General features: G+C 39.5%; 1 protein-coding gene across 1 annotated transcript in view; it reads right to left on the bottom strand.

Annotated features, from left to right (window-relative positions):
- Positions 1–26,862, bottom strand: part of ENPP2 (ectonucleotide pyrophosphatase/phosphodiesterase 2) — a 107,134-nt gene that overhangs the window by 65,845 nt on the left and 14,427 nt on the right. The window contains 1 exon segment of the mRNA XM_055091133.1: positions 9,107–9,209. Coding sequence (XP_054947108.1) covers positions 9,107–9,209 — 103 coding nt within the window.

The raw sequence follows: 26,862 nt of genomic DNA, 5'->3' as shown, positions 1-26,862 counted from the left end.
AAAAAAAAAAAAAAAAAAAGAACAGTAAAACTCTACAAAAAAAGATATTTTAAAAGATTTAATTAAGTGGTAAAACATACCATCTTGGAGGTAAAAATATCAATATTACAAAAATGTCGGGAATTCCCTGGTGGTCCAGTGGTTAGAACTCTGTGCTTTCACTACTGAGGACCCGGGTTCAATTTCTGGTCAGGGAACTAAGATCCCAGAAGGCACGGCACAGCCGAAAAAAACAAAAACAAAAAGACAAAACAACAACAACAACAAAATGTCAGTTCTTCCTAAATAAACTTAAAGATTCAATGCAATCACAATAAAAATACAAAAAGGAATTCTTGAAACTTGAGAGAATATTAAATGCTTATCAAAAATAAATGTATGAAAACAAAAAACACTGAAAAGGAAGTAAAATATATTCTGAAGTTAAAGAATTAAAACAGATTGGTTATAGAAAATAAGTAGATCAGTCCTGGGCATGAGGATGAGAAAAAGGACCAAATATAAGGGAAGTGATTTTATAATGAAAATAACATTTTAAATCAGAGAAAGAAAGAAGGATTAATCAAGAAGTGAAAAAAAGATTTATCAGTAAGTAGTGCTGGGGTAACTGGCTGACTGGAAAATTAATCTGGATCCTCATCCTAGCTTACAAAATAATTAATTTCAGATGAATGGAAAGTATAAGCAGTGTCATACCTGTTGCTAGGAATGAAAATTTTTATTAAAAAGTTTATACAATTTGGAAGTATCTATCAACATGATTAAATGCATATGAATCTTTCACCCAGAAATTCCACTACTAGGAATTTATCTCTCACATATATTTGCAAAAGTTTGCCAAGATACACGTACAAGAAAGAATCACTCGGGCTTCCCTGGAGGCGCAGTGGCTGAGAGTCCGCCTGCCGATACAGGGGACACGGGTTCGTGCCCCGGTCCGGGAAGATCCCACATGCCGCCGAGCGGCTGGGCCCGTGAGCCATGGCCGCTGAGCCTGCGCGTCCGGGCGGGGCCCGTGAGCCATGGCCGCTGACCCTGCGCGCCCGGAGCCTGTGCTCCGCAACGGGAGAGGCCACAGCAGTGAGAGGCCCGCGTACCGCAAAAAAAAAAAAAAAAGAAAAAGAATCACTATCTCCATAAATGGAATATTGCCCAGCCCTTAAGAAGAACGAGTCAGATCTTCATAGGCTAATATGCAAAGATCTACAAAATTGATAAACACATTTTTTTAACCAGCAAAGTACAGAAAACTGTTATAGTAGTAAATAGTACATATAATTGATATATATTGTGTTAAAAATAGAGACAAAGCAATAAGGATAAAGATAAATATAAAATAAAAACAGAGGCCAGAGCTAGAGATGAGACAGAGGGTGAGAACAGAGCCATTGAGACAAGGTGCCAGTATGAATAACCTTTTTTTTTTCACTCTAAGAAACTCCTTACAGGAATTACATTTGGGGAAAATGAGAAAGACAGAAGCAAGGAGACTTCTTACTTTTCTGCAGTTTGAAAAGTCTAATATTTTACAAATGTCTTTTTGGGTTTTTGCTTGCTTCTCTCTCTCGTGTATATATGTATACATGCATGTGAACATATGTGTATAAAGTATATGTTATATAATACTGATATATAAATATCCTAACAAATGTTATTTAAAACATGCTATCTGTAATTTTATTTCCTTATTTACATTTACAAATTTTTCATTTTTTATGATTAGTATTCATTACTTATAAAATCAAGCAAACACCAGAGGCAAGGAGAGAACAGATGTTAAATGAGATTTCTAGGTTCACCGAAGCCATTTCTCTGAACATCCTGTTCATCCCTTAGTTCTTTGTCCTCTTTAAAGTCAGAGTCACCCAATCTTCACCCATATGGCATTAGATCAGTTCAACTAAAGCAAACAGATTCACTAGACCATGAGATGTGAAACAGTTTTGCATGGTTCATTCTCGGATCTTGAAATACATACAAAGCACACCAGTTCAGTTTAAGAAATAATGTCAGGTTTCCAATGCAATGCCTTACCTCTGGTTCATAAACCACATTTTTCTATTGACTTTGGCCAACCAATCAACAGTGCATGCTGGACCCTAAGAAACTATGAGGGGAGGACGGTTGAGAAGTGGAAAAAGGAAAAACAGAGAAATCCTATAGTAGAGATATGAAAAAAGATAAAGATGAGAAAAATGCTTATAATTGAATTATTCCCTTTTTAAGGGTATTGCTTAGACAGAAACATTCCAACAGCCATCTAATAAATTCTGAGTAGTATTCATGCCTATGAGCTGCATACATAAGTATGCTTGGCTACACTTATAGCTGAGAGAATCAGAAGAGATCCAAAGGCACATTGTTTGTAGTTGTTTACTTGTCCTGGCTCCTCTTCTTCATAGCATCCCAGCCCACATGTGAAATTTTCCCCCATTCATGCCCTTTGCTTTCTCCTAATCATAAGCTCTTCCTTCTTTCTTTCTTTCCTTTCAAAATATCTGTACAAAATTTTAGCCATTTTAAACCTTTCTTCATCCATTCTATCAACGTGATTTTTACTCTTTTCTTACAAAGTTGGTTATTCTCTAAGTTTATCCCTTACTTTGTCTTTGAAAATAATTGAATTTCCCTCAATAGCTTGCCCCTATCAATTATACTCTTCCTTGCCAACCCTTAAAGTGAAGACAGCTTTGTTAAGAAAGATTTGCCCTTACACTCATAATGCAAAGATACATCTCATAAAAAGTACTCAAGATTGGGTTACCAACAGCTTTCAAATGAGAGTGAATTCCTGGGCCTATGTGGATTAGGGATACATATGACAAAATTCATTCTTGGCTGACTTGGATTCAGCTGACAATGGCAGGAAGAGAAATAGGAAGATAAACAATTGAGCCATATACTTCTTCAAGTCCGATGAGCCCAAGAACTGAACTGCTGCACCTTTTTTAAGAAAATAAAGTGATAGAGTAGAACAAAGTTCACTTTGCCTTTCCAGGGCCTATTCCATCCCTGCCATCTTCTTTCATAACAAGTTCTAGCCCTGCTTCTTTCTGTAGTTCTGTAATTCATCCCCATGTGCTGGCTTTTTCATTTCATGCCCAGGTCTGATGTCCTTCTCCCCACACCAGGCTAAGCACAGATTTTAGGACTTCTCTTTATATTATACCTGATTGAATGATCAAATATGGAAAGATTCTCTGACTTATTATGGTTGAATTCTAAAATCTGTAAAGCCTTCCTTTTCCAGACCTAATAAGCTCAGAACTAACAAGAAAGACAAAGACAAAACGAAACAAACAAACAAAAAACTTCAAAAGGATCAAGTCAGAAATCTGTGCTAGGTGCAATGCGGGTTTGAAATTTTGTATGAGACATTTGCCAATTTAATTACATACTTAAATGGTGTTATTTTACTTCAAAGAAACTAGTCTGTTCCAGAATCTTAAAAAATAAATGTTACAGATCTACACAGACGGAAGTTTTTTAAAAATAGGGACTTTAAATTTTAAAATATGTGTGTATGTACATGTATGATATGCATAAAAGAATGTTATACATTTCTTTTTTTCACAGAAGCATAATTTCATGATTTAGAAAAAAACCACCAATGTAAAACCTGATTTATTTCATTCAAATTCATAATTCTGATAGAAACAAGTGAAATTATTTTTATTTCTTTAAGTAAAACCTTATTTCTAAAACATTCCATCTTACCGTATCGACACAGAGGTAGCGTTGTGGAATTCTGGTGTCATTTATATACGGAAGAAATACTATCGATAATTTAATTAGACTATTGGAAAGAATCTAATTCATGGCAAGAGTTGTGACCTAAACATTACTTCATCCTGGAGTCCCAATCATATTTCCCTCCAACTCTCTCTGCAAAATGGAAATTTTCAGATTTGAATGATGGCCAGTGAAGGAGGCTGTATTTAAGTTTGAAAACATTTAGCTCAGCATAAAGCTGGACGATTCTTCGAAGTTTTGTCCGGTCCTGCATTCAGAGTTTGCGATACGACACCCTCTCTGTTCCTCCCATTCTCCATGGTTCCCAGCCCTAGTATCTCCTGACAGTGAGACTAAAGGCTTGAAATGAAACAGACTGTGGTTATGTCACCTCCTTTTCAAGAGCATTGAAACAGATCGGGTTCTCCTGTGTCTTCCTGCCCTGTCTGAAGTATAAAATGCAAGGAAAGGAGGCAGACAACGTGAATGACACTCAAGATACCGCCCAACTCGAGGATTTAATACTGTCTGATGCCTCTTCTGGAGTATATGATTCATTCTTTCTGGTCATACCTTCTTGTACTGAAGTCATTTTTTCTTTTTGTTGTTCGTTTGTTTTTCTTTTTTAAAAAATTTTTATTGGAGTCTAGTTGCTTTACAATGTTGTGTTAGTTTCTGCCGTACAGCAAAGTGAGCCAGCTATATTATACATATATCCCCTCCTTTTTGTATTTCCTTCCCATTTAAGTCACCACAGAGCAGTGAGTAGAGTTCCCTGTGCTATACAGTAGGTTCTCATTCGTTATCTATTTTATATGTAGTAGTATATATAGGTCAATCCCAATCTCCCAGTTCACCCCACCCTCCCTTTCCCCCCTTGGTGTCCATACATTTTGACCTCATCCCTTAGAAAGCAGCACTTACATACAGGCCTGCATGTCTGTATCTCTGCTTCCTAAATACGTCACTTTCTATAAATACCTATTACTTAGGCATCACTATTCTCTCCTCTTCACAGCTTCCGAACCAGATTTCATAGATAATTTTTTTAATAAATAGGCCCACCTGGGAAGTTTTCAAACACCTGTACTTTCAATGTATTTTTAAATACAACGTCCTCATGTAGAAAGACCTCATAAACTACAAGAAAACAGATTTCTAGTTGACTTGAATGAAATTTAAGACTTTAATTTCACTTATAAACCACTCAAATAGCATTTATGAGAGTAGTCAGTAGTCTAAGTCTGAACGATTTACAAATCTGCTACCAAACAATGAAACATCATTTTATATAGCAGGTATTGTCAAGTTGATAGGGTAAAAATTTAGACACTGACCTTAAAACAAAATTGGAGGTAAATTAAGTGTATCATCATATACTTAACACTTTATATTCTCATCAGTCTTAGCATGGCATTTTGTTTTCAAAAATCTTTTTGGATAAAGAGGCAACATTACCCCCATTTTCCTGGTTGGAAGAGCAGAGCTCTAGGCCTAACTTGAGTTAGCAAAGGCCTAGCTGCAATTTCAGATCATCTGACTATAACTACAATACCGTTTTCATTAACAAAGGATTTTTCAAACTATATACATAAGCTCTGAATTTTAGATGTTCTTTTTAAAACATGATCTTGGAAGACACATTCTATTTGAACTCTACTGAAGATGGAGATTTCTGGTTAATGCAACAAGATAGACGATTCTGTATCGTTTTTAAGATAAATGAAAAACCACTGCACCCAAGCACCAATTAACAATGAACTGAAAAATCCATGCCCTCCTTAAATTCTAATTCAAATTATTTCATTCCATTGACTTAAACTCCCTCTGATTTCTACACTAGACTTAACATAAAATCCCAAAACGTGATAGTCCCTTAATTTTCCTTGCAGAGTAATGACTGATACATCTGTCAGCTTTGCAGTTCCTACATGCTGCCACCCTATCATTTAAGTGACTTTTCATTGTAGAATGAGGACTGAGCTTTCCAGTCCATATTAGCCAGTTATTCACAAGCTTAGAAATTTCCCTTTGTCTTTCAAGTACTAACTTGCTTCTCTCAGAGGATATCCCATTTCCCCCTGGAGACTGGAAGAGTATGTATCACCAACTTCAGTGAAATAGGCTCCACCATCACACCACAAACATACACATATGCACATTACATGAGTGCACACACACTTGTATACACACAACTTCGCTTGCAATTTTAAAGGTCAATCAAGCTGGCTACATCAGACGTATGGGACAAGGATGTCAAACTGAATTGCACATATTCTTTACATTCTCTTTGAAAAGTTATTCCAGCCATTTCACTTACCTGATGGCCCATTACATTTACCCAACAGAATTATAATTAGCTCTGCTCATTTCATATCTTCTAATAAATCTATAGATCTTCTATGATCTGGTAGAGGAAACCCTATTCTACCATGATTTCCAATAGATCACAACATCCTAACAAAAAATCCAGCTAACAAGTGTGCTAGTTAATTAATTATAACAGTTTGCACTGCCACAGCCTTGAAACTTAACACCTCAGTCCGTAGTACAGCAGCAAGGGTGTGCCTGAGTATAGAACATTCTCAGCTACAGTTGAGGACTCTGGGGTCCTACATTTGCTAAACAAGAAACTGAATGCTTGTGAATGAGAGGCCTTGCTCCGGTCAGTCTGAAGCTGGCCGTAGGTCAATACCCTTTATGTTCCTTCTATTTGGTGGAAAGATCTCGAAGCGTCTAGCTGCCCAGGATTTCTCTGGAACATGAAAGCGTTGTTGAAAATAAGCATAGCAGCCTTTCCTCCTAGTACCTTGCTCTAATACATAAGTAATCGTTCACCCAGTGTTTTCCGACGTGTAGGCTTTGCTGACAGAATAACCAACGATATGTGTCATTTCAGGCACATATAACATTTAAAAAGATGAAAATGCTTAAATTCTCTGCACTATGCTCTCACCCAGTTTCCAAAGTACATCTTGGTCTTTATTCAGGAGGAATCATCCACAGTGCCTAGACAGCTGGTAAAGCTATATCAACAGAAAATTTAAAACAAAAAGTGTCAGGTACACCAAAATCCCAAAACTCAGACTTGAATGGCATTGTGTCCCAAGACTAATACTTCTTAGCCGTAGAATTTTCACCAATAAATTATTTTAGAAGATACCATAAAGGCTGAAGATAATTAATGATTTAATTAAATAATTCAAGCAGCAAATATTTTGTAGTATGTTTAAGATCACTTAGATTTATAGATGCTAATTTAGATTATATTATTTTTCCAGAAGTAGCATTGATTCATTAGTTCTTATAGTTGTTCTTAATAATGTATGGAAATAATTTATTATACACAAAATATATTCAAGGATTAGTAAATCTGGTCTATATTTTTCAAGTTCTCCTGAAGAGAGCGCACACATTCAAAAGGCAATGAAACAGAGTGGACAGAATCATGGGCTTTTTTTTTTTTCAAATCCAGAATGAAAATTAAAAATCATCCAGGCCTGTTCCTTGTCGTACAACTAAGGAAGCAGAATTCACACGTGACTTCCCCAAGATGGCCCAGCAAGTGATACAGATCCAGGGTGCCAGTCCAGGATTTTCGTGACCATTTTCCAAAGAAGTCAACTTTGAAAATAATGGGTGACTTGATTTTACAACGTTCATCAGGGAAATCGCTTTTAATATCAGTTTTAGCCAAAGTAATATATTAACACAAAACAGGAAAAAAGTTCCTTTAGGGTCCATTGGAAAGAACCAGCAGTGAGCTCTCAAGATGTTAGCTTGCCCACATGACCAAACTAAGGATCCAATTCCCCCCTTCCAGTCTGAACAGTTACAGTCAGTGTGAATGGGAGTTATACTTGCCTGGAACAAGAAAAAGAAGTCTTTGAAGAGAGCATTTGTTACCAATAAAAACGGGATTCTCCAGCCTAGTGATCTACTTTCCTCCCCGTCCCCAACAGAAGACAACCCATTCTGTCCATTTGGCTCCCTGGGGGTGCAATTTTTATGATCTATTTTCTCACTTTTTTTTGTTTGTTTGTTTGTTTTGTTTTGTTTTTGCGGTACGCGGGCCTCTCACTGTTGTGGCCTCTCCCGCGGCGGAGCACACAGGCTCCGGACGCGCAGGCCCAGCGGCCATGGCTCACGGGCCCAGCCGCTCGGCGGCACGTGGGATCTTCCCGGACCGAGGCACGAACCCGCGTCCCCTGCATCGGCAGGCGGACTCTCAACCACTGCGCCACCAGGGAAGCCCTATTTTCTCACTTTTCACCCCAAGCACACCCCACTTGGACTCACTAAACTACTTCCAATATAATTTTTTCACCCTTACTCAAAAGTTACTTGCTTGATGTAAGGAAGACTCAGTATTCCATCAATGTATGGATCATAACTTGGCTAATAAGTGCTCATGCTGGCTAAACAGAGACAGGTGAGAGTCTCTTATGAGTCAGGTCAAGAAATACAGTGCAGAGAAATACAAAATGCACAGGAAGGCAGACAAACCTGCTGAGACGTCAGGAAAAGTCAAGAAAAGACTGCCCCATAGAGCACCCATTACTTAATATGTAATTTTTATTTATAAAACCATCAGCAGCTCCAATTTCCAGGAAATTAACCAACTCATTACTTAAGACCTGGTCAGTTAAGCCCCTCCATCTGCACAAGGAGCTCCTTCATAAGAATTCCCCCCCAAAAAAAAAAAAAAAAAAGAATTCCCACACTGCTTATGGCACAGTGTATTGTAAAAGGAAACTCTTTCACCTCAGTTCTATTAGTTAAGTCAAGGCACACTATTAAAACTTACCCCTCCTCAGTCCAAAAGAAAAATCAATGAGTGCAACTCAATCTTGTAAACTCTTCTAAACACCTCCTCTCTTTTATATTTTTCCTGTTCTAGGTAAATCTTAATCTCATAGCCCTGAAGTTTCACAAAGAGAGTTCCCTGCCTGTTTTACTTCCATACCTATTTTTCTCTAGGTCAGAACTTTCTGGAAGCAAATACTACATCTCATACCACATGACAATAAATCAAATTCATGTATCTTTAATATTAAGCCAGCACCTGTTCTCACCACTTCTGTTTCAGCCTTGTCAGTTCACAAGAGCTTTAATATTATCTTAACATTTAGAAATTTCAGAGGACAGAGATTTAAATAGCCAGCTATCTAGCATGAAGAGATCATAAATGTTCTCTCATTAAACCACATTATCCTATCTGAATTATACACAGAGCTGCTTTTATTCCAGAGACATCTAGGACTAAAGTAGTTACACTGCAAGATTAAAGATGAATTTCTTAATGAGCTGACACTGATTACCCAATGTATAAAATTTTTAAAAGACTGAAAATGGGAAGAGTTGCTACACTTACCTGTCGGAGGGCCTTCACCCCATCCTTCTGCTCTCTTAATTCGATTTGCTGTGAATCCTAAGCAGATATTGACCCCAACAGCAAAAGTGAACAGGGATATTACCTAAGGGAATAAAGAGCTCAAATTGTCAATGCAGCCAGACGAGCCTAAATCACATTCCAGGAAGGCAATGCAAATGACTTCAACGTTACCACCCAATCTTACAGCTTCCCAAAGGCACCATACAGTGCTGTCTTCATTTTAGAAACAAAAAGAAAATTCAAAATCAGGAAGCAGCTCTGAAGACCAAGGCTTTTGCCTGGCATTCTGTCATTCTCCTACCTGATACAGCTGGCAGGAGTTTCTCCTGGCCATGGCAGAGCGTTCTTGGAAAGCCTTTTGCAGTGTGTTCTGTTTGCCTACACTGAATGCACTGCTTTTTGGGGCTCTGAGTCCAGTCTATTAACTACAAGTAATCCCACCTGGGAGGTTGACAGTCTCCTCTGATTTGTCCACAGCTTGATTTCATCACAGTTTGTTCACAAATCGCAGCTCTGAGCATAAGAAGCTTGAAATATCCCTCTCCTTCTCTCCACCCCCTATCTGTCCCTCCCCTGACACACAGATACTTTCATGTGGTTTCCTCTGGTAACATAAGGGTTTCTTATGTCGCTGTAGCCAATAACACTGCATGTTCATTTTTCTTCCCTCCTAAAAACATGGTTTTAAAAAAAGAAACCAAATGCATTTTATCCGATAAAAATGAAACAGAGCCATAAAAGGGTTTCTACCCGCTCTAAGCTTTTAAGGTTTACAATGTAGTCAAACTCACGACTTTATTTTTTTAAAAAGAAAAGTTTTATAAATTATAAACCTAATAACTTTCTCTGTCTTGCCTATTTATTTATTTTTCTGGCAGTTTAAACGACCCTGTCCCTTTTGCCACATTCTCAGCTACTCCCGACTCCTCAAACATTTCTCACGATGAAATCTCCCACGATTGTAACGAAACACAAGAGATAGCATTATGTTTCCCCATGTTGTTGTGAGAGTTTAGAGAAGTAACTTTTATCAAAATGCTGGGAATTCCAACTAAGCAGCAAGGAGTTCTTCTGCCGGGTGAGGAGGGACGATATAACTTCACGTCTCTCTGCCTCTTCCTCCCGAAAAAACTGTCAGCTTGGGTTTGGGGGGTTTTTTTGCTTTTGTTTCTGTTTTTTGGGAGGGGTACGGGAGCAGCAGGGGTGGGATGGGAAAGCTTTATGAATGATCGAATTGAGGAAGGAAATCTCAATGGCAGCAAGAATTTAGCTTTAAAGAACTGCTTCCCTAGGCTTTTCCCAGATAAATGATCATCTAGCCACCAAACACTGTGCCCTTTGATGCTATCGTGAGCATTCGAGTCTCTTCACTAAGCTAGTTGGCAATCAGGAGACTTCTAAAAGAAATCAAGGCCTCAAAAGCTTGAGAGGTCTTTAAATAGTGTACACTTTTAGGATTCAAATGAGGGAGGAAAGCTTATCTTTGGATTTTCTCTGGCCGGACCCGGTGACCATGGTTCTTACACACAGCATATGCGTGTATGTAAACAAATACGGCGCTTACCATGCAACAAATTACTGAGGAAGCAGTGGCTCAGCTCAAATAAAACCGGATAGCACAAAAGCCAGAACTTGTTTATGGTGGATTGCACATTAGTCCTGGGTTTCATTAGATATTCTAGAATTTAGTAACAGCTAATTGAGCAAAAGAAAAAAACACAGTGCCAACATTTTAGCTGCCTTTCTAACGTCCTTTTCATTTCGCAGCCTTGCAGAGATGGCAGGCTTATGAATTTTTCTATAGAAGCCTCTTGCTTTAGTCTGTGTGCCATACTGAAATGATTTGGGGTCCTGCATTTAGCAAGGCTTATGAAAGATGTTAACCCCACGTAAGATTTTTTTACTCTTTATGTTCAATTTCAAGATGCAGGCTTGCTTTTACAGAGGACAACTATAAAGCTAAAAGGAAAATATCAAGGCAATCCTGTGACTGCACTGTATGCCACAGTGTTCCCAAGGAGCTCCCCCGCCCTCGCCAACTTCCCCAGCCCTCACCGGAGTCCAGCAGATTTAGAATCTGTCTGAGATTTGATGGTAGAAATCCAGCATGAGGACAGTGAAGGTTCCCCTTGAAAAAAAAATTAGACTCAGAAGCTGAACATTATCCATTAATTTTTTTTTGACATGCAGAGTAGCTGTGCAGGGGGAAAAAGTCTGAAGTGTAATAGCCAGGTTGATCCAGAATTGGTTTCTGTACAGCACTTGTTACCAATTATCTAAGAGGATTGAACTCAGCCACTATTTCTGTTAACCATCTGCCAAAGAACTTTATCTTCTACCAGGTCATTGTGTGCACGGAACACATTCACACCAACACACACACACGCACACACACACCCCATCTAACACAGTTACACAGGATTTTACTAAAAGACATCATTATAAATTAACTGTCAAGAGGATGACCAAAGTCCCTATCTTGGGCATCAAATCAAACACAAAATAAAATTACCCCGCATTATCTAAAATTGAGAAAATCAAAAAGCCTGATAACGCATACCACACGTCCAGAAACTCAACTAAAATGACCGAAATATAGTCTAAAACCTTCTATAACAAAACCGAATCAAGAAAGTTCCCCTGCTCTGGTATTTAAGATTTTGGGTATCAGGTCAACCATGGTTGGGGTCAGTAAACAAGAAAGTGTATGAGAAAGACTAAAATTAACTTTCAGCTTGGTTTATTAATCCAGCCATATTTCAGAGAACACTGCCCCCTGGCAGAAGAGAACCCAAACAAATCTGACAAGTCTCAGGCCCTAAAAATCATTCTGTGGTTCTCAGGTTTTACTGGGCATAAGAATGACCCTGGGAACTTGTTTCCAATGTTGATGCTTATGGTCTAAACCCCAAGGTTCTGATTCATTAGCTCCAGGCGGTGGGGAGAAGAAAGGGGGAGTTTAGGAGCTAGACAAGAACTGACCCAATAGGCTATTCTGATACAAGCAATGTAAGGACCACATTCTGATACAAATAATGTAAGAACAACAGAGCATTAGAATAAATTACCCTGAATGAATTAATTTCTGCCCTGAATGTTGACTTGCTTGATCTAATTCATAATGCAATTTTCATACACCATTAATAGCATTCACTACTAATTAGACATTAAAGTTTCAATCTCAATGACAAACCGTGGCTATTCCTCCATGGGGATCATCTCCAAACTGTAAGCAGCAGAATAGTATTTTATTTACTTTGCTGGTGGTACGAAGCAGCAGTGTGTGTATTGCTTAATTGCAATACAGTAGTTGCATTTATACAAATGCACAGTCCATCTTTTCATGAAATACTTCTGTGAATCCTTGTTCCCAAGCCCTGATTGAGGTAAGAGGGCTTGAGGTTAACAGTGAGATTTGAAACATCTGCAGTTGAGGGTTGTCATTCTTGCCTCCTGCAGTAATTATGAAGCATTCATGAACGGATTCAAACTTTATCAACGTCCAGCTTCTCATGGTGCAAAATTAACTGCAATCATGGTGCCTTGACTTGACTTAATTCTAGTCCCAGGATACTTCTCAGACTATGGTGTTAGACAGTCACTGACCACCTGATTTTCAGGGGTACCACTTAGCAGTCACTACAGCACATACACCAGGAAAGTAAGAAAACCGCACCCATGTGTATTCTTCCTATCCTATTCTAGAAGTCTTTAAGTCTTGTTTTTCACTTCTGCTGTGGCTGAGGACGATTAGAAAATTCAGAATAAAAACCGGACAACAGTCTCTGCAAAAGGGATTTGCCAATCTAAATGGAGCAAAAAATCATGACAGCTAACAGAAAAACAAGCAGGCTCAATCGCTTCCACAACTCAGGACTGCCTGTATGTATAAAGTAGACACCACTTAAGAGTTTAAACCACAGAGGCAAAGTTTTACGGGTAATCTATGGTCCCGGGGGTTTCTCCAGTGGAGAAATAGCATACGCCTATTCAAATGAAAACAGTACTTGTGTTATTACTTATTACACAATTGAAAGCTGAAATCAACACCGTCACCTCTTTCAATGACATCAACTTATATCATAAACTTCTATGCATTACATTTACTCCCAATGGAATCCAAACATGAGCCCCTGCACTGGAACACTCTCTAAGAATATGCATTCATCGCACAAATGTTCATTAGCTCCTACTGTGTACCAAGCACTCTTCTGGGCACTAGTTCCATACAAGGAGCCAAACCAAACATAGTCCCCTGGCTGCATATCAATCAAATAGACACAGAAATAAATGTAAAATTGCAGCTGTGGCAAGCATAGACGTAAAGAAGTCAATGATGCTATGAGAACATGTAATTCAGGTTTGATGTGGTCAAGAAGGTCACAGAAGACTCTGAAAAGTGTCAGATGAGCTGTGATTTGAGGGATAGAGGGGAGTAACTAGATAAGAGAGGAGAAAAGGATTCTAGGCGGAGCGAACAGGATCCGCAAAGGTTGTAGGCTGGAGACACCAGGCATCCACCAGAAGAGAAGACAGCCCGTTTGACTAGTTCAGGGAGATAAAAGGGAGCCTGGAGTGAAATAAGACTGGAGAGGTTAGTAGAGGTCAGTCCATGTGGGGCCTCATCAGTCCTGTAGGGTGGTATAGTCTTTATCCTAAAAGCTTTGGAAAGCCTTTAAAGGGCTTAAGTTGGTGGAAGCTTAATTAGATATGAAGCGTTAATCTCTGTACAGTGTGGTTATGAACTGGAGGGAGTCAAATGGATACAGTAGATTAGTTTGGAAATGACAGCAGTAATCCAGACAAAAGACACTGAGTGATATTTTGCACCAAGAAAATTATGGTGTTGGTGGAGAGGCAGAAAACTGGGAGAGTTATAAGAAAAGGACTTGTTAATGCATTGGGTATGGAGGTTGAGGGGCAGGAAGGCGTTAAATGTGATGACTCCTGAGTGAATGAATATGCAATGATCGTGATGACCAGTAAAGTCACTTCTTAAATTTTAATGGGATTATAAGAAAGACTTAGAGACATGTATCCATTTGCTAACACTCTAGAATTAAATAGTTAATTAAGGGATCGCGCTAATAGCTTTAAAACGTGTCAGTAGTCTTAAAAATCTTCTAAGGCAGTGGATTTAAAGTAAAGTTATAGTAGACTTGAAACACTTGAAAATACATTTATTCATAATTGAGGTTAAGAAGAATTACCCCCCAGGAAATAACTCAGCTTTGTTCCTAACCCTAGCTTATAATAAAACATTTTAAAACTCAAACTCAATTTGTCTTTTTTTTTTTTTTTGGCTACTCTGAAACGTGCATGTAAAAGTCCAGGTGAATGAAAGACGTTTGAGTCTACTTTGCCATGTGGACTGTGTAACATCTGAGCACGAATCGGTGGGTATGTGACTAGAGAAAATTGTTTTACAAAAAGTATCAACACAAGGTTGAAAACGCTCAGCCTTTACCCTCCAGTCTCACATAAGCAGGCTGAGAAGCTGTTGCCAACTCCACTTGTAGATAAACACATGGAGGTAGGTGACATCTCAAAATGGTAGAATGAGTGATTGAGTTTCTAGAAACCACACCACCTAAGCCAGGTTGGTCCTCTTCCCACTATAGCGTGATGTCTCTCTATGAGGCCACACAAGGGCCTCAACGTGACACGTTCAAAACACAGCTACCTCAACAGCCACCCTGCTCTCCAACTTCTTTTCATGGAAACCTTAAAACCACTTTTTGTTCTACAACCCTTTCATCTCTTGTTTCTAATCAGAAACCATGTCTGCAGAGTCTCATTATTAATTACAATTATTACTATCCTTTATCAGAGCCTGCTGAGTGCCATTAATACCTAAATTATCTTTCTGTGTGATTACTTTTAGATTTATCTCTTCATCTTCATTCTTCTGGACACACATTAGAAGTTCATCTCATAACTATTCTTCCTGTGTGCATTCTCTTCCCCCTCCAAACACCATTTCACTGAGGTCTCTCTTATCCAACTTGTAATTCATTTCCATTCCTTACCCAGAGAGCCCTGCATAAAATACAGGCAAATCTGATGATTTTTCCCCCAAAACCGAAAACCTTCCAGGAGCTTCCTATCACAGCAGTTCTCAAAAAGTTCTGACCCCAGGAGGGTCAGAATCGCCTGGAAACTTGTTAGAAATGCAAATCCTTGGGTCTTACCTAAGAAACTCAGGGGTAGAGCCCAGAATCTATGTTTTAACAAGCCCATCCGGTGGTTCTGCTGCAAATTTCAGAACCACTGACCTAGAGGATCAAATCCAAACTGCTTAGCAAGGTGCACAGGACTCTAAATCCAAAATTAAGCTCCCCGGATTCAGATCCCAGCTCTACCACTGTTTTAACTGTGAGACCTTACATGACCCTTAGGTGAATTACTTCTCCACCTTAAGACTCAGTTTTTTGTTTTTTGTTTTTTTTTAAGACTCAGTTTTCTCATCTGTATCTAGCTCATAGAATTCTTAAGAACATTACATGAAATAATCCATGTAAATTGCCTAGCACAATGCCTGACACAGGAGAATGCTAAATAAAGGGTAAGTTCTCTTAATTTGAGAACTATTTGCTATTCCCTGATTAAGCTGTGCTTTCCTACATCTTCGTTCTTTAATATACCTTGTTGTTTTAGCCTAGAATACTCTTCTCCACCTACTCTCCCTGGCAAACTCCAACATATTCGTGAAGATTCAGGTCAGGTGTCACTCCTCTGTGAAGCACCCCCTGATTTTGCCCATCCCGTGCAGAGCAGTGGGCCTCCCATACTGTCTATAATCTCTTTTTAGGCATCTCTATCCCTTGTGGTCCTTCAAATGCAGGGACCAGTCATCCTTGCACTCCACAGAGCTTTGAATCTTTCCTGGGATATAACAAACAGACAATAAATGTTTGCCTAATGAAGTACTTGGCATCAAGAAGTTTACATTGGAACTTGAATTGAACTTGAATTCTTGCCCTCTTACTAACTAGCTGTGTCCCTTTAAGCCCATATTTATTCATCTGTAAAGCAGGATTATTGGGCTAACTCAGTGGTTTGAAACACTTTTTTAAGCATTAAAACCTTATTTTCAAATAAAATCTCAAAATGAATACCAACATCTAAATTTGGAGCTGCTCTAGTGGGAGTGGGAAGCCAGGATCCCATCTAAGCAGCCGCCTCCCTTCCCTCTCTGGCACTTTCTCAGAAATGTGGAAATTCAAGGAGTACAATTTGTAAAAACAAACAAAAACAATCAATAAGTAAGTTAATTCCACTACTTAAATACTTTTCTAAACCCTACCCTTTGTTGTAGTATTCATATACCTACACACACACCCAAATATGACCCAAATTACCCGCAAACCAGATCTTTCATTGATAAATGACATAAACTCTCACTCTAGTCAGACTCTTCCCCCCCCAGAAGTCCAAGCTGATTTCCACACTTCTCCATATGCTCCTCTCGGCCCTGCTCCTCATTCCATTGTGCTCATACAAGTCTTAGTCAATCCATTCCTTGCCCCAAGGCTCAGCATCTTAACAAGAACCCTCCTCACAACTGCAATACCCACTGTGCTATCCTCAAGAGCCTATAGATTCTACCCAAAACATTTATCTCTTGCTCTTTAGTGTTGCCTGTTTTATTTAAGTATTTCCTGTCTCAGCAGTAAAAATATAAATCCCCAGAGAGCAGGGGAAAGAAACAACATGGTATAGAGACTCAGAGTCTGGATCCTGGAGCCCAACCAACCTAGGTCTGCCACTTTTAAGCGTGAGACCTTGCTGAACTTCTCTAAAACTCAGATTTCTTTTAATAAAAATAATAATAGTTCTCATCACACAGGGTTGATGTGAAGACCAAATGATATAATGCATGTTAAGCAGGTAGGTCAGTACTTGAACATAGTAAACATACAAATATTAGCCATTATTAAATACAGGAGGATAAAGACTGCATCATCTACTATCATGTTCATGTAACCGAAAGTGGGGTCCGGCTGCTCGCTGCTCAAAAGCCAATAAAGAGGCAAAGCTGGTGGAAAGGAAAGTTTGCTTTATTTTGGATGCCGGCACCCGGGGGTGGGGGTAGGGCAGATGCCGGTCCAAAGGCTGACTCCCCGACAATCAGGGGGCAAGAGCTTTTATAGACAGAGGGAAGGGGCTACATGCAGAAACAGCACAGTCAGCTCTGACAGTCATCTTGACATTGGTCACTGGTGGTCTGACCAGCCTCATCTTGATGGTTTTAGGTATAGTTAATCTTCAGTTCCAGGGTCAGTTTGTTTCCATTTCTTTGAGGCCAATCCTCAGAATTGTGGCAGCTCATGTCATTGCTATAGTCATGTCATAATGGTCATCCTGTAGTTAACTTCTTCCACCTGGCGGGGGTTTCAGTATCTATAAGACAGCTCACAGGATATGGCTCAGAATATTATCTATAGCCCTTGAGAAGGAAATAAAGGTCCTTGACTATGCTTAATGACTAAACTATTATTATTTGGTATCCTTTGACTGTTTTCCTTTGTTTCTGCATTTTCTCACCTCTCTGATTAAACTTATTCTTTGGCTAAAATCTTTGCACAGACAAAAGGCAGGCTGAGGATATGGGGGGAACAGACCATAGGGCCCTGCTCCGTTTCACTCTCAGTAGGTAGCAAAAGGCTGGGCACATAATAGGTGCTCAGTAGTGACAAAGGTTCTAGGAGACTTCCCTTTACTTATGGAGAGATTACATGTAGGTTTAAGTTAGACATGTTATGAACAACTTTTTCTTCACATTCTCTCTAACCTCAAGAGAAAATGGGCAGCACTTATTTGGAAAAGGGTGCAGTGACTCTGGAGACAGCTTTGAAGGCACAGGTTTTAACTACAATAATAAAGACCTTCTATTTGAATTGGAAAGTCCCGAGAATTTGAGCTTCAACTCAAGAAAGTTGTTGAACTCAAACCTAAAAGGAAGTTTATACTTGCTAATGGAATGGCATCATCACATGCTTAGAGCACAATGGTACCCTCTCAGGGAGGAAGCAAAACTGCCATTTCTGTGATTCCCCTTGAAATCAAACAACAATTAGTGACATTCAGCAAAGTAGGAATAGAAAGAAACTTCTTCTGCCTGATAAAAGCTTTCTTCGAAAAACTCACAGCTAACATCGTACTTAACAGTGAAAGACTGAATTCCTTCCCCCTAAGATCAGGAGCAAGACAAGGATGTCTTCTCTCACCAGTTCTGTTCAACACTGCACTTCTAGCCAAAGCAATTAGGCAAGAAAAACAAACAAAAGGCATTTAACTTGGAAAGGAACAAATACAACTATCTCTATTCACAAATGACATAAACTTGTACATAGAAAATCCTAATGAATCTGTTTAAAAAATATTAGAACGAATAAATGAATTCAGGAAGATGGCATGATACAAGCTAAATGTTAAAAATCAGTTGTATTTTTGTACACTAGCAATGGGCAATCTAAAATGAAATTGAGAAAGCAGTTGCATTTACAATAGTATCAAGAAGTCTAAAATACTTAGTAATCAATTTAACAAAGGAAGTGTGAGACTTGTATTCTGAAAACCAGACAGCATAATTGAAATATATTATAGAAGACCTAAATAAATGGGAAGACAATCATGTTCATGGATTGAAAAACATTGTTGTCAAGCTGGCAAGAAAGTGAAAAGATGGTCCACAGAACGGGGGGAAAATTGCAAATTATATATCCGACAAGGGTCTAGTATCCAGAATATGTAAAGAATTCTTACAACTCAGCAATAAAAAGACACATAGCCCAATTTTTTAAATGTTCAGAGGATTAGAATAGACATTTCTAGAAAGAAGATATATAAATGGACAATAAGGACATGAAAAGATGCTCAATATCATTAGTCATTTGGGAAATGCAAATCAAAACTACACTGAAATATATACTACTTCACACCCACCAGGATGGCTAAAATTAAAAAGACAGAAAATAATAAGTATTAGGAAGGATATGGAAAAATTGGAACCCTCATATATTATTGATAGGATTATAAAGTGGTGCAGCAGCTTTGGAAAACAATTTGGCAGGTCCTCAAAGTGTTAAACACTATGTTAAACATAGTGTTACCATATGACCCAGTAATTCCACTCCTAGGTACATACCCAGGAGAATTGAAAACATAGTCCACACATAACCTTGTACACAAATGTTCATAGAAGAATTCTCAACTGATGAGTGGACAAACAAAATTTGGTATATCTATACAATTAAATGTTATTCAGCTATGAAGAAGAATGAAGTCCTGATACATGCTAAAACATGGATGAACCTTGGAGACATCATGCTAAGTGAAAAAAGCCAGACACAGAGGCCACATACTGTATGATTCCATTTATACGAACTACCTAGGATAGGCAAATCCATAGAGAAAGAAAGTAGATTAGTTGTTGTCAGGTGATGTGGAAGTGACTGATTTTGGATATGAAGTTTTGTTCTGGAGTGTTGAAAATGTTCTAAAATTACATTATGGTGGTGTTTGAACATCTCTGTGAGTGTATTAAAAACCACAGAAATGTTCAGTTTAAAAGGATGGATTTTATGGTTTATAAATTATATCTCAAAAAATGCTGCTAAAATAAAAGAGAGCTAGTGAGATTATTCTCACAGTGAAGCAAATTCCAAAGCATCTGGACCCACAGAAAAGGAATATTAATCCCGATTTGCAGCTTGGGTCAGTGCCTTCAAAGCTGTCTCCAGAGTCACCTCAGTTACCCTCCAAACCTGATAATTAACAGGAAAACTGAAGCGTTTTGAGTTGTGGTGTGGACCTATTTTAACTAGCCCCGATGTGTGATGAAACCCTCTACTTCCCTAAAAATAGGAGGATTTCCTGGGACTCCTTTAGACCACTTCAGGGTCTCTGCCATTCCACTTCATCAGTTTCCTGCTTCATTTTACTTTCAAATAAAGTAGCCTAAGAAGAAAACCTAGGGCATTGTAGCCTTGTCATTTCACCTACAGATCTCAAGGGGCTTGAATTTAATGGAAACAAACTCTAACCAGAGTCTGTGGGACAGTTGTGGGATTTAAGAACAATGACTTGGAACAACATGGATGGTCCTTGAGGGCATTATGCTAAGTGAAATAAAGTCGGACAGAGAAAGACATATACTGTATGTTCTCACTTATAGGAAGAACCTAAAAAAAGAGAGAGAGAGAGCTCAAAGATACGGAGAACAGATTGATGGTTTCCAGAGGCAGGGGGTTGGGAAGGGCAAAATGGGTGAAGGGGGGTTAAAAAGTACAAGCTTCCTGTTATAAAATAAATAAGTCATGGGGATGTAACGTACAGCATGGTGACTGTAGTTAATAATGCTGCATTGCAGATTTGAAAGTTGCTAAGAGAGTAGATCTTAAAAGTTTTCATTATGAAAAAAAAAATTTTGTAACTATGTGTGGTGATGGATCTTAACTAGAGTTACTATGGTGATTATTTCTCAATATATACAAATATCAAACCATTGTTATAAACCTGACATGACTATAATGTGATATGTTGATTATACCTCATTTAAAAAAAATGTCTTAACGTTTAAAGAACATTTCTTTAAAAAAAAAAAAAGAGGGCTATGAGTTAGAAGAATTAAGGCTTACTCACTCTTCCCACTTTGCAATCAATAAAACTGAAATGCTGCTCGTAGGCAAGGTCACAGAGCTAAAGTAGCTCTGGTTGGGATATCAGGACAGCTCAGGACTGGGTGAAGGAAAAGGGAGAAGCAAGTGTGCATGAGTGGTACCATACCTGGCATGGAGCGGACACCCCCTAAGTGCTAGTATTTAGTAAGTGCCTGCCTTTTGCCCAGCAACATAACTAGGGATATTTTTATATATTGCCTTATTTAACCTCATAAAGCCCTTCAGAGTATTATCACTGTCAACAAGCTCAAATTGGGCAACTTGCCCAAGTTCAAGTACATATTAAGTGGGGGAGTCCTCTTTTCTCCATGATTTCCCAATGAAAATTACAAAACTAGCAAGATCTAAAAGGAATGGGAATTTCAACTATTTTCTAGAAGAAACATGATTCTATTAAAAGCAGGGAATCTGATAAATGTCTGCTAAGTCTTGATACTTGATAATGTTTCCTATTTCAGAACATATCAGAAGCCACAGATTAACTTCTATTCTAGACTGACCCCCAAAAAAGAATCAGTTGGTAATGAGGAAGTGATCAGAGCCATGGGCATTATAACCGTGTCATTTCAAAGTTCCTAAGGGATCAGAGAAAACGCAGGTCCTTGTCAGACAATGGCTCTAAATTTTGGAGTGTGAGAGTTTTACAAATTCATATAGTATTGATTCAACAGAGATTTAGTAAGCATTCCCTAAAATATAAGCTAATGCTTAGTGAAAGCTTACTCAGTGCCAAGTACCATGTAGTATCAGGGATATTGAGGTAAAAAGCATGTTTTAATCGGAAGAAATGGAAGTCAACTGTTTGTTAAACACACTCCGGTGAGTTCCATCGTAGAAGTATGCAAGGGTTATGTGTGGAAGAGACTGAGAACTGGCTCCTTCAATCTCTACTCCACCCCACTTCCAGGGAGCCCTCCTGTCTTGCAGGCTTTTTGTAGGATGAGTTATAGATACAGTTCATAGACTCTGCCAGTTATGCTGCTGAGATTGTCTTTATGTACATGAGATTTGGACAGCAGAATTAAGACAGGATCTCTCTTCCAGCCCCTTTCAGTTGTTTCTCTGTGCAAATAAGATTGCGGAAGTGGGGGCTTCCCTGGTGGCGCAGTGGTTGAGAGTCCGCCTGCCGATGCAGGGGACGCGGGTTCGTGCCCCGGTCCGGGAAGATCCCACACGCCGCGGAGCGGCTGGGCCCGTGAGCCATGGCCGCTGAGCCTGCGCGTCCGGAGCCTGTGCTCCGCAACGGAAGAGGCCACAACAGCGTGAGGCCCGCGTACCGCAAAAAAAAAAAAAAATAAAGTGGAAGCTTTTCTGAAACATTATTTCAGTGTCCATTCTCCAGCTTCCTATGCCCTAGGAGACATCTGCGGGGGTGACAGGGATGGTAGCTACTTGATTCCTGAATCATGGATACAGGGTATGTTCTCGAACACAGTATTCCAGCAACAGCTAGCTGCCACGTACTGCGTACCATGGACTGAATCGAAATTCAAAAATATCTTGACAGGTTGAAGTCAAAAGATTTTAGAAAAAAATAGAGAGAGAGCCAGATCAATCTGTCTGGGGTAAGATTCTTGAAATAGAATACAAAATTCAGTTATAAAACTTCACACTAGGAGAGACCAGAACTGAAAACAATCCTTGTAAAAGAAAGCTGGGAATTTTTGTTACCTGCGAGTTCTATAGGAGCCTATGCTCGACCACAACTCTAAATGCCCTCGTTTTACCTTAGGCTCCTCTAATAGACAATTACCGCTCAGATCCAGGAGAGAAAAGTTCAGCTGAGCCTGACACTGCATGGACCCCGTCTGGACTGTTTTCACTTCTGAATGTGTGTCTCCTTTAAGTGACCACTTGTTTTAGGTCACTACAGGACCAGACATCACTCAGAGAGGCATGACCAAGATGACGAGCAGTCCCTATTACCCAATCCATTTATTAATTCCTTCATCTATTTGTTTATTTATTCAACAAACTTTTATTGAGCACTTTGTATGTATCTAGCACTGGAAATGCAAAGTGAACAAAACGAAACTTCTGCCTCATGGATCTCACATTCTAGTGGGAGAGAAATATAATAATGTCAGGTAATTAATAAATGATAAGGAAAACAAAGCAGAGCAGAGAACAGAGAGTAATGGGAGGAGTGATTTTCAATTGGGTGTTAACAAAGGTCTCTCTGGAGAGATGACCTCTGAACAAAAATCTGGATGGAGTGAGGGAAGAACCAGGTGTCTCTTGGGAGAAATAGCAGGTGGGAAGGCTCTGAGGTAGGGACAGCTCAGTGTGTTCAGGAAGGCCCGTGTGGCTGGAGTGGAGTGAAAGATGGGGGAGCAATTTCAGAGGACATCAAAGACCGGATCAGGTGCTGGTTTATGTAGGACCACCCAGGGCACAGTGAGCCTCTGTGTTTCATTTCGGGTGTGCTGAGAAGCTACTGGAGAGATCTGAGTCAGGCAGCGACGTGATCCGATTTCTGTTTCAAAAGGCTCACTCTGACTAATTTTTAGAGACTGGATAGCTAATGGGCTCCCCTCATGGCCCATGGTTGAGGAACCTGTGACCATGCCTCCCGGGTGCCTTGCATGGATGATGGGAGAAGGTGGGTGTGGTTGTCTTTCTCGGATATTTGAAGGGCATTGCACTTCCTTGAGGAAAACTAGAAGGTACAGAGAAGCATGTTTCATCTCATACTAAAACGAACTTTCTAGCCAGCCGTGCTGCCAGAGTTCTCTTATACAAAATGAACTCATGGTTACTATTCAGGAAAAGGTTGGTCTTATAAAGTATCTAAATTCAAAGGAAGATTGGCTATACAACATTTATGGTCCTTTCCAACTCTAGGCATCTATTATTTTTCTCTCTTCTTAAAACTCTCTTAGGTAGCTGAGTTCTTTATATATAATGACCAGCAAAGAGCTACTCAATTAAATTAAATAACCAGAACTTGGTTTTATTTTTCCGGAGTAAATCCAAAGGAAAGGTAAGGATCCTATACACACCTTGTTCTTACTATTTCATTTCCTGAACGAAATCTATATATAGATATAGATAGATATATAATACCTATGGCATGTGCTAAGTAATTTATGCTAATTAAAGGGAACATTGTCAGGAGTGGGCTAAGAAAAGGAGGAATACCTTTCACAAAATCATTTGATGGACTTCAGAGATGAAGCAATCTATTTCTGGATGGATCTAGAAGACAGGCATAAGACAAGCTGACCTTATATCACCTCTAGCAGCCTTATAGGTCTCTTACAGTCCTTTGTAAACAGAGAGCCACTGAAAAGTTGAAATCCGATAACCCCAGCTTGCCACTAGAGTGTTATGCAAGAGAATGCAGAAGTCCCGGACCTTGCGTTGCCCCGCTAAGCTTCTGTTGCTCTTATGAGAGATGCTATACGACTTGCTAATTACGAAAATCCTGGGCTCTCAGGCTTGGTTACAGTCATGACTCAGATGCTCGCTAGCTGTGCGGCTTTGACTAAGTTAGAAAACCTCCCTAGACCTCCATCTCCTCATATGTAAAATGGGAAGAATCCCGTACCTTCTCATAGGGTTACTGCAGAATTAAGCAAAATAATCCACGCGGTGTTCATTGTTAATAATAACAGCTACCATCTATTGAGCCCCTAGAATTGCCAGACATTGTACGGGAATGAACTCACTGAATTCTCTCAGTCTTGCAAAGTACATATTGGTTTCTCTTTTTGACAGAGGCTCACAGAAGTTTGAGTAATTTGCCCAAGTTCACACAAGTTCATTCAAACTCGGGTCTGCCTAACCAGAATCCAGCTTCTAAGTATTTCTTGCTATATAGTCCACCATGCTATATTTTGTTTTATTATTTTTAAAAGAAATTCCTCTAATCTCACACTTGAAGGGCAGCTGAGAGTTTCTTTTCCTAGTGCCTTTAACAATTCAGAAACAGAACAGAATTTGTCAAGGACAGTTTCTCACTTTGGCACCAACTACAGGTCGGGGCCATTTACCGGTGTACTATTTTTGTGTCATCTGACCGAAGCAGCTGCTTTTGCATGCCTTCTAGGTTTGGAGCCGGGTAAGTCTCAGTCAGAGACGTATAGCCTATGGTCCCATGTGACAAAACATTTTGCTAAAGACGCTATTTTCTCCTTTTCCCAGACTTTCCTCCCTTTCTGCAGCTGTTTCCCCTTCTTCTTGAGAATTGATAAAAATTCTGAAACTCTTATTTTTACAGTTAATCTCATGTGACCTTACTATTGACAATGACCCGGTTGCTTCTCCCAGCTACAACACAGTTGATAAGATGCCAGTGCTAAGAACAAAGATCACCACCTGACGGAGCCAGGAGCAGTCTTTCTGTACTGGGTCCTGGCCTGGCACGCACCATATTCTACCCCTAGTAATGACACTAAGCCCAAAGACAGCTCCCGTGGGCTGGGAGCCTACGACTTGCTAAATATTTAACCTAGGAGTTAGCATTCATTCACTTGCTCATCCATTTACACAGTAAATATTTTATTGAGAGCATATTATGTTCCAGGCATTGCATTTAGGCACAAACAACACCAGCAATTAACAGAAGAACCCAGATTCTTGCTGGAGCTTACATTTTTTTGGATGGAAAAAGACATAAAATATACAAATATGTCAACGAGTGATAAGAGCTATGAATAAAGAAAAAAAAAAAGGATGGTAAGAGTGATGAGAGAATGCAGTTAGCTCTTGAACTACACACATAAGGCCATTAGAATTATCCTGTTTTACAGACGAAGATTTGAATAGTTTGCCCAAAGTCACTCAGTGTTAGAACAGAATTTGCCATAGTCTGATACTAACAGTAATAAATACAGCAACAGTGATTAATAGTCACCATCTATTCAGGTAGTTATACAATGGCATGAGGTACTTGTAAAATCCCATTTTATGAGTGAAGAAACCAAGACTCAGAAAGATTAAATAAGTTCCTCAAGACTGCATGGTAATGGTGGAGAAAACCCAGACTGAATGGTTCAAATTCCTGATTTTTTCACCACACCTTGCCTGCTGGGTTGAGTTTGTTTTGTCAGAAATTCTTCCTACTAAACTGAAAGTTCCTTGAGGACAGGGATTGCCTCTCCATCATCTCCTGAAAGTTCCACAACATCTGGCATAGAAAGTGTTGAACTTTCTCCATCTGGACCAGCCGCATTCCCCAAACAGACAGAACTCTAAATACCCAAGAAATATGGCTGCCAATTCTAACATTCAGACCTCCTCAACCTCCCCTGGCAGTGAGCTGCAGTGTGTAATTAGCACTGCAGGCAATATTACCCTTGAACCCCAGAGTGCCACAGGACATTCAGAGCTCACAGTGCAATGGCAACCTGCTAGCATTAGCCTAACCTCCCCAAAATACCCATCTTCCCAAGTGGACTTATGACCTGGACACACTTGTTTGCCTCTTTATTAGACTTGTGTTTGTCTAGGAATGAAAGGAATAAACAAGTGCGATGCACATGCCTTGCATTTTAATGAGGACCAGGATCCTTTGGAGCAAAGAGGGCATTGTGATGCATTTGAAGAGCATGCAGGCTCTGGCCACATCACCCCAGGTCCTGGCTAACAATGCTTTCCTCAACATTCCTTGGCGTTGGTCACAGCTGTGCTTTGCACTTGCATACACATCGTGGCTAACCCATGGTAAATGATCCGATTGGGTGAAGGATGAATGATTTCTCTCCTTACTGTTGTTCAGGTTGCTTCATGGGAGGACAACACAGCTAAATGTAAACATTTGGGGAGCAATTCTTTCTGGGTTAAGATTTAGTGAGGAGTGGAGAATTCTCAAAGTCAGGCAAACCTAGGTTCAAACTTCAGGGCTGCCGCTCACTAGCTGGTTGAGTCTGGAAACAACTCATCAGACTTTTCTGCTCTCACTGAGCCTTCAGTTCTCAGCTCAGAGAGAGGCCTCCCTGACCCCATCCACACCCCTCACACACACACACACACACACACACACACACACACACACACACACACATATATATGTTCTTTTTTATATTCTTTTCCATTATGGTTTATCCC

This window comes from Physeter macrocephalus, chromosome 15 (genome assembly GCF_002837175.3).
Source record: "Physeter macrocephalus isolate SW-GA chromosome 15, ASM283717v5, whole genome shotgun sequence".
Lineage (NCBI taxonomy): Eukaryota > Metazoa > Chordata > Mammalia > Artiodactyla > Physeteridae > Physeter > Physeter macrocephalus.
Note: the sequence above shows the minus strand (reverse complement) of the source record. Positions and strands in the feature narration are given on the sequence as shown.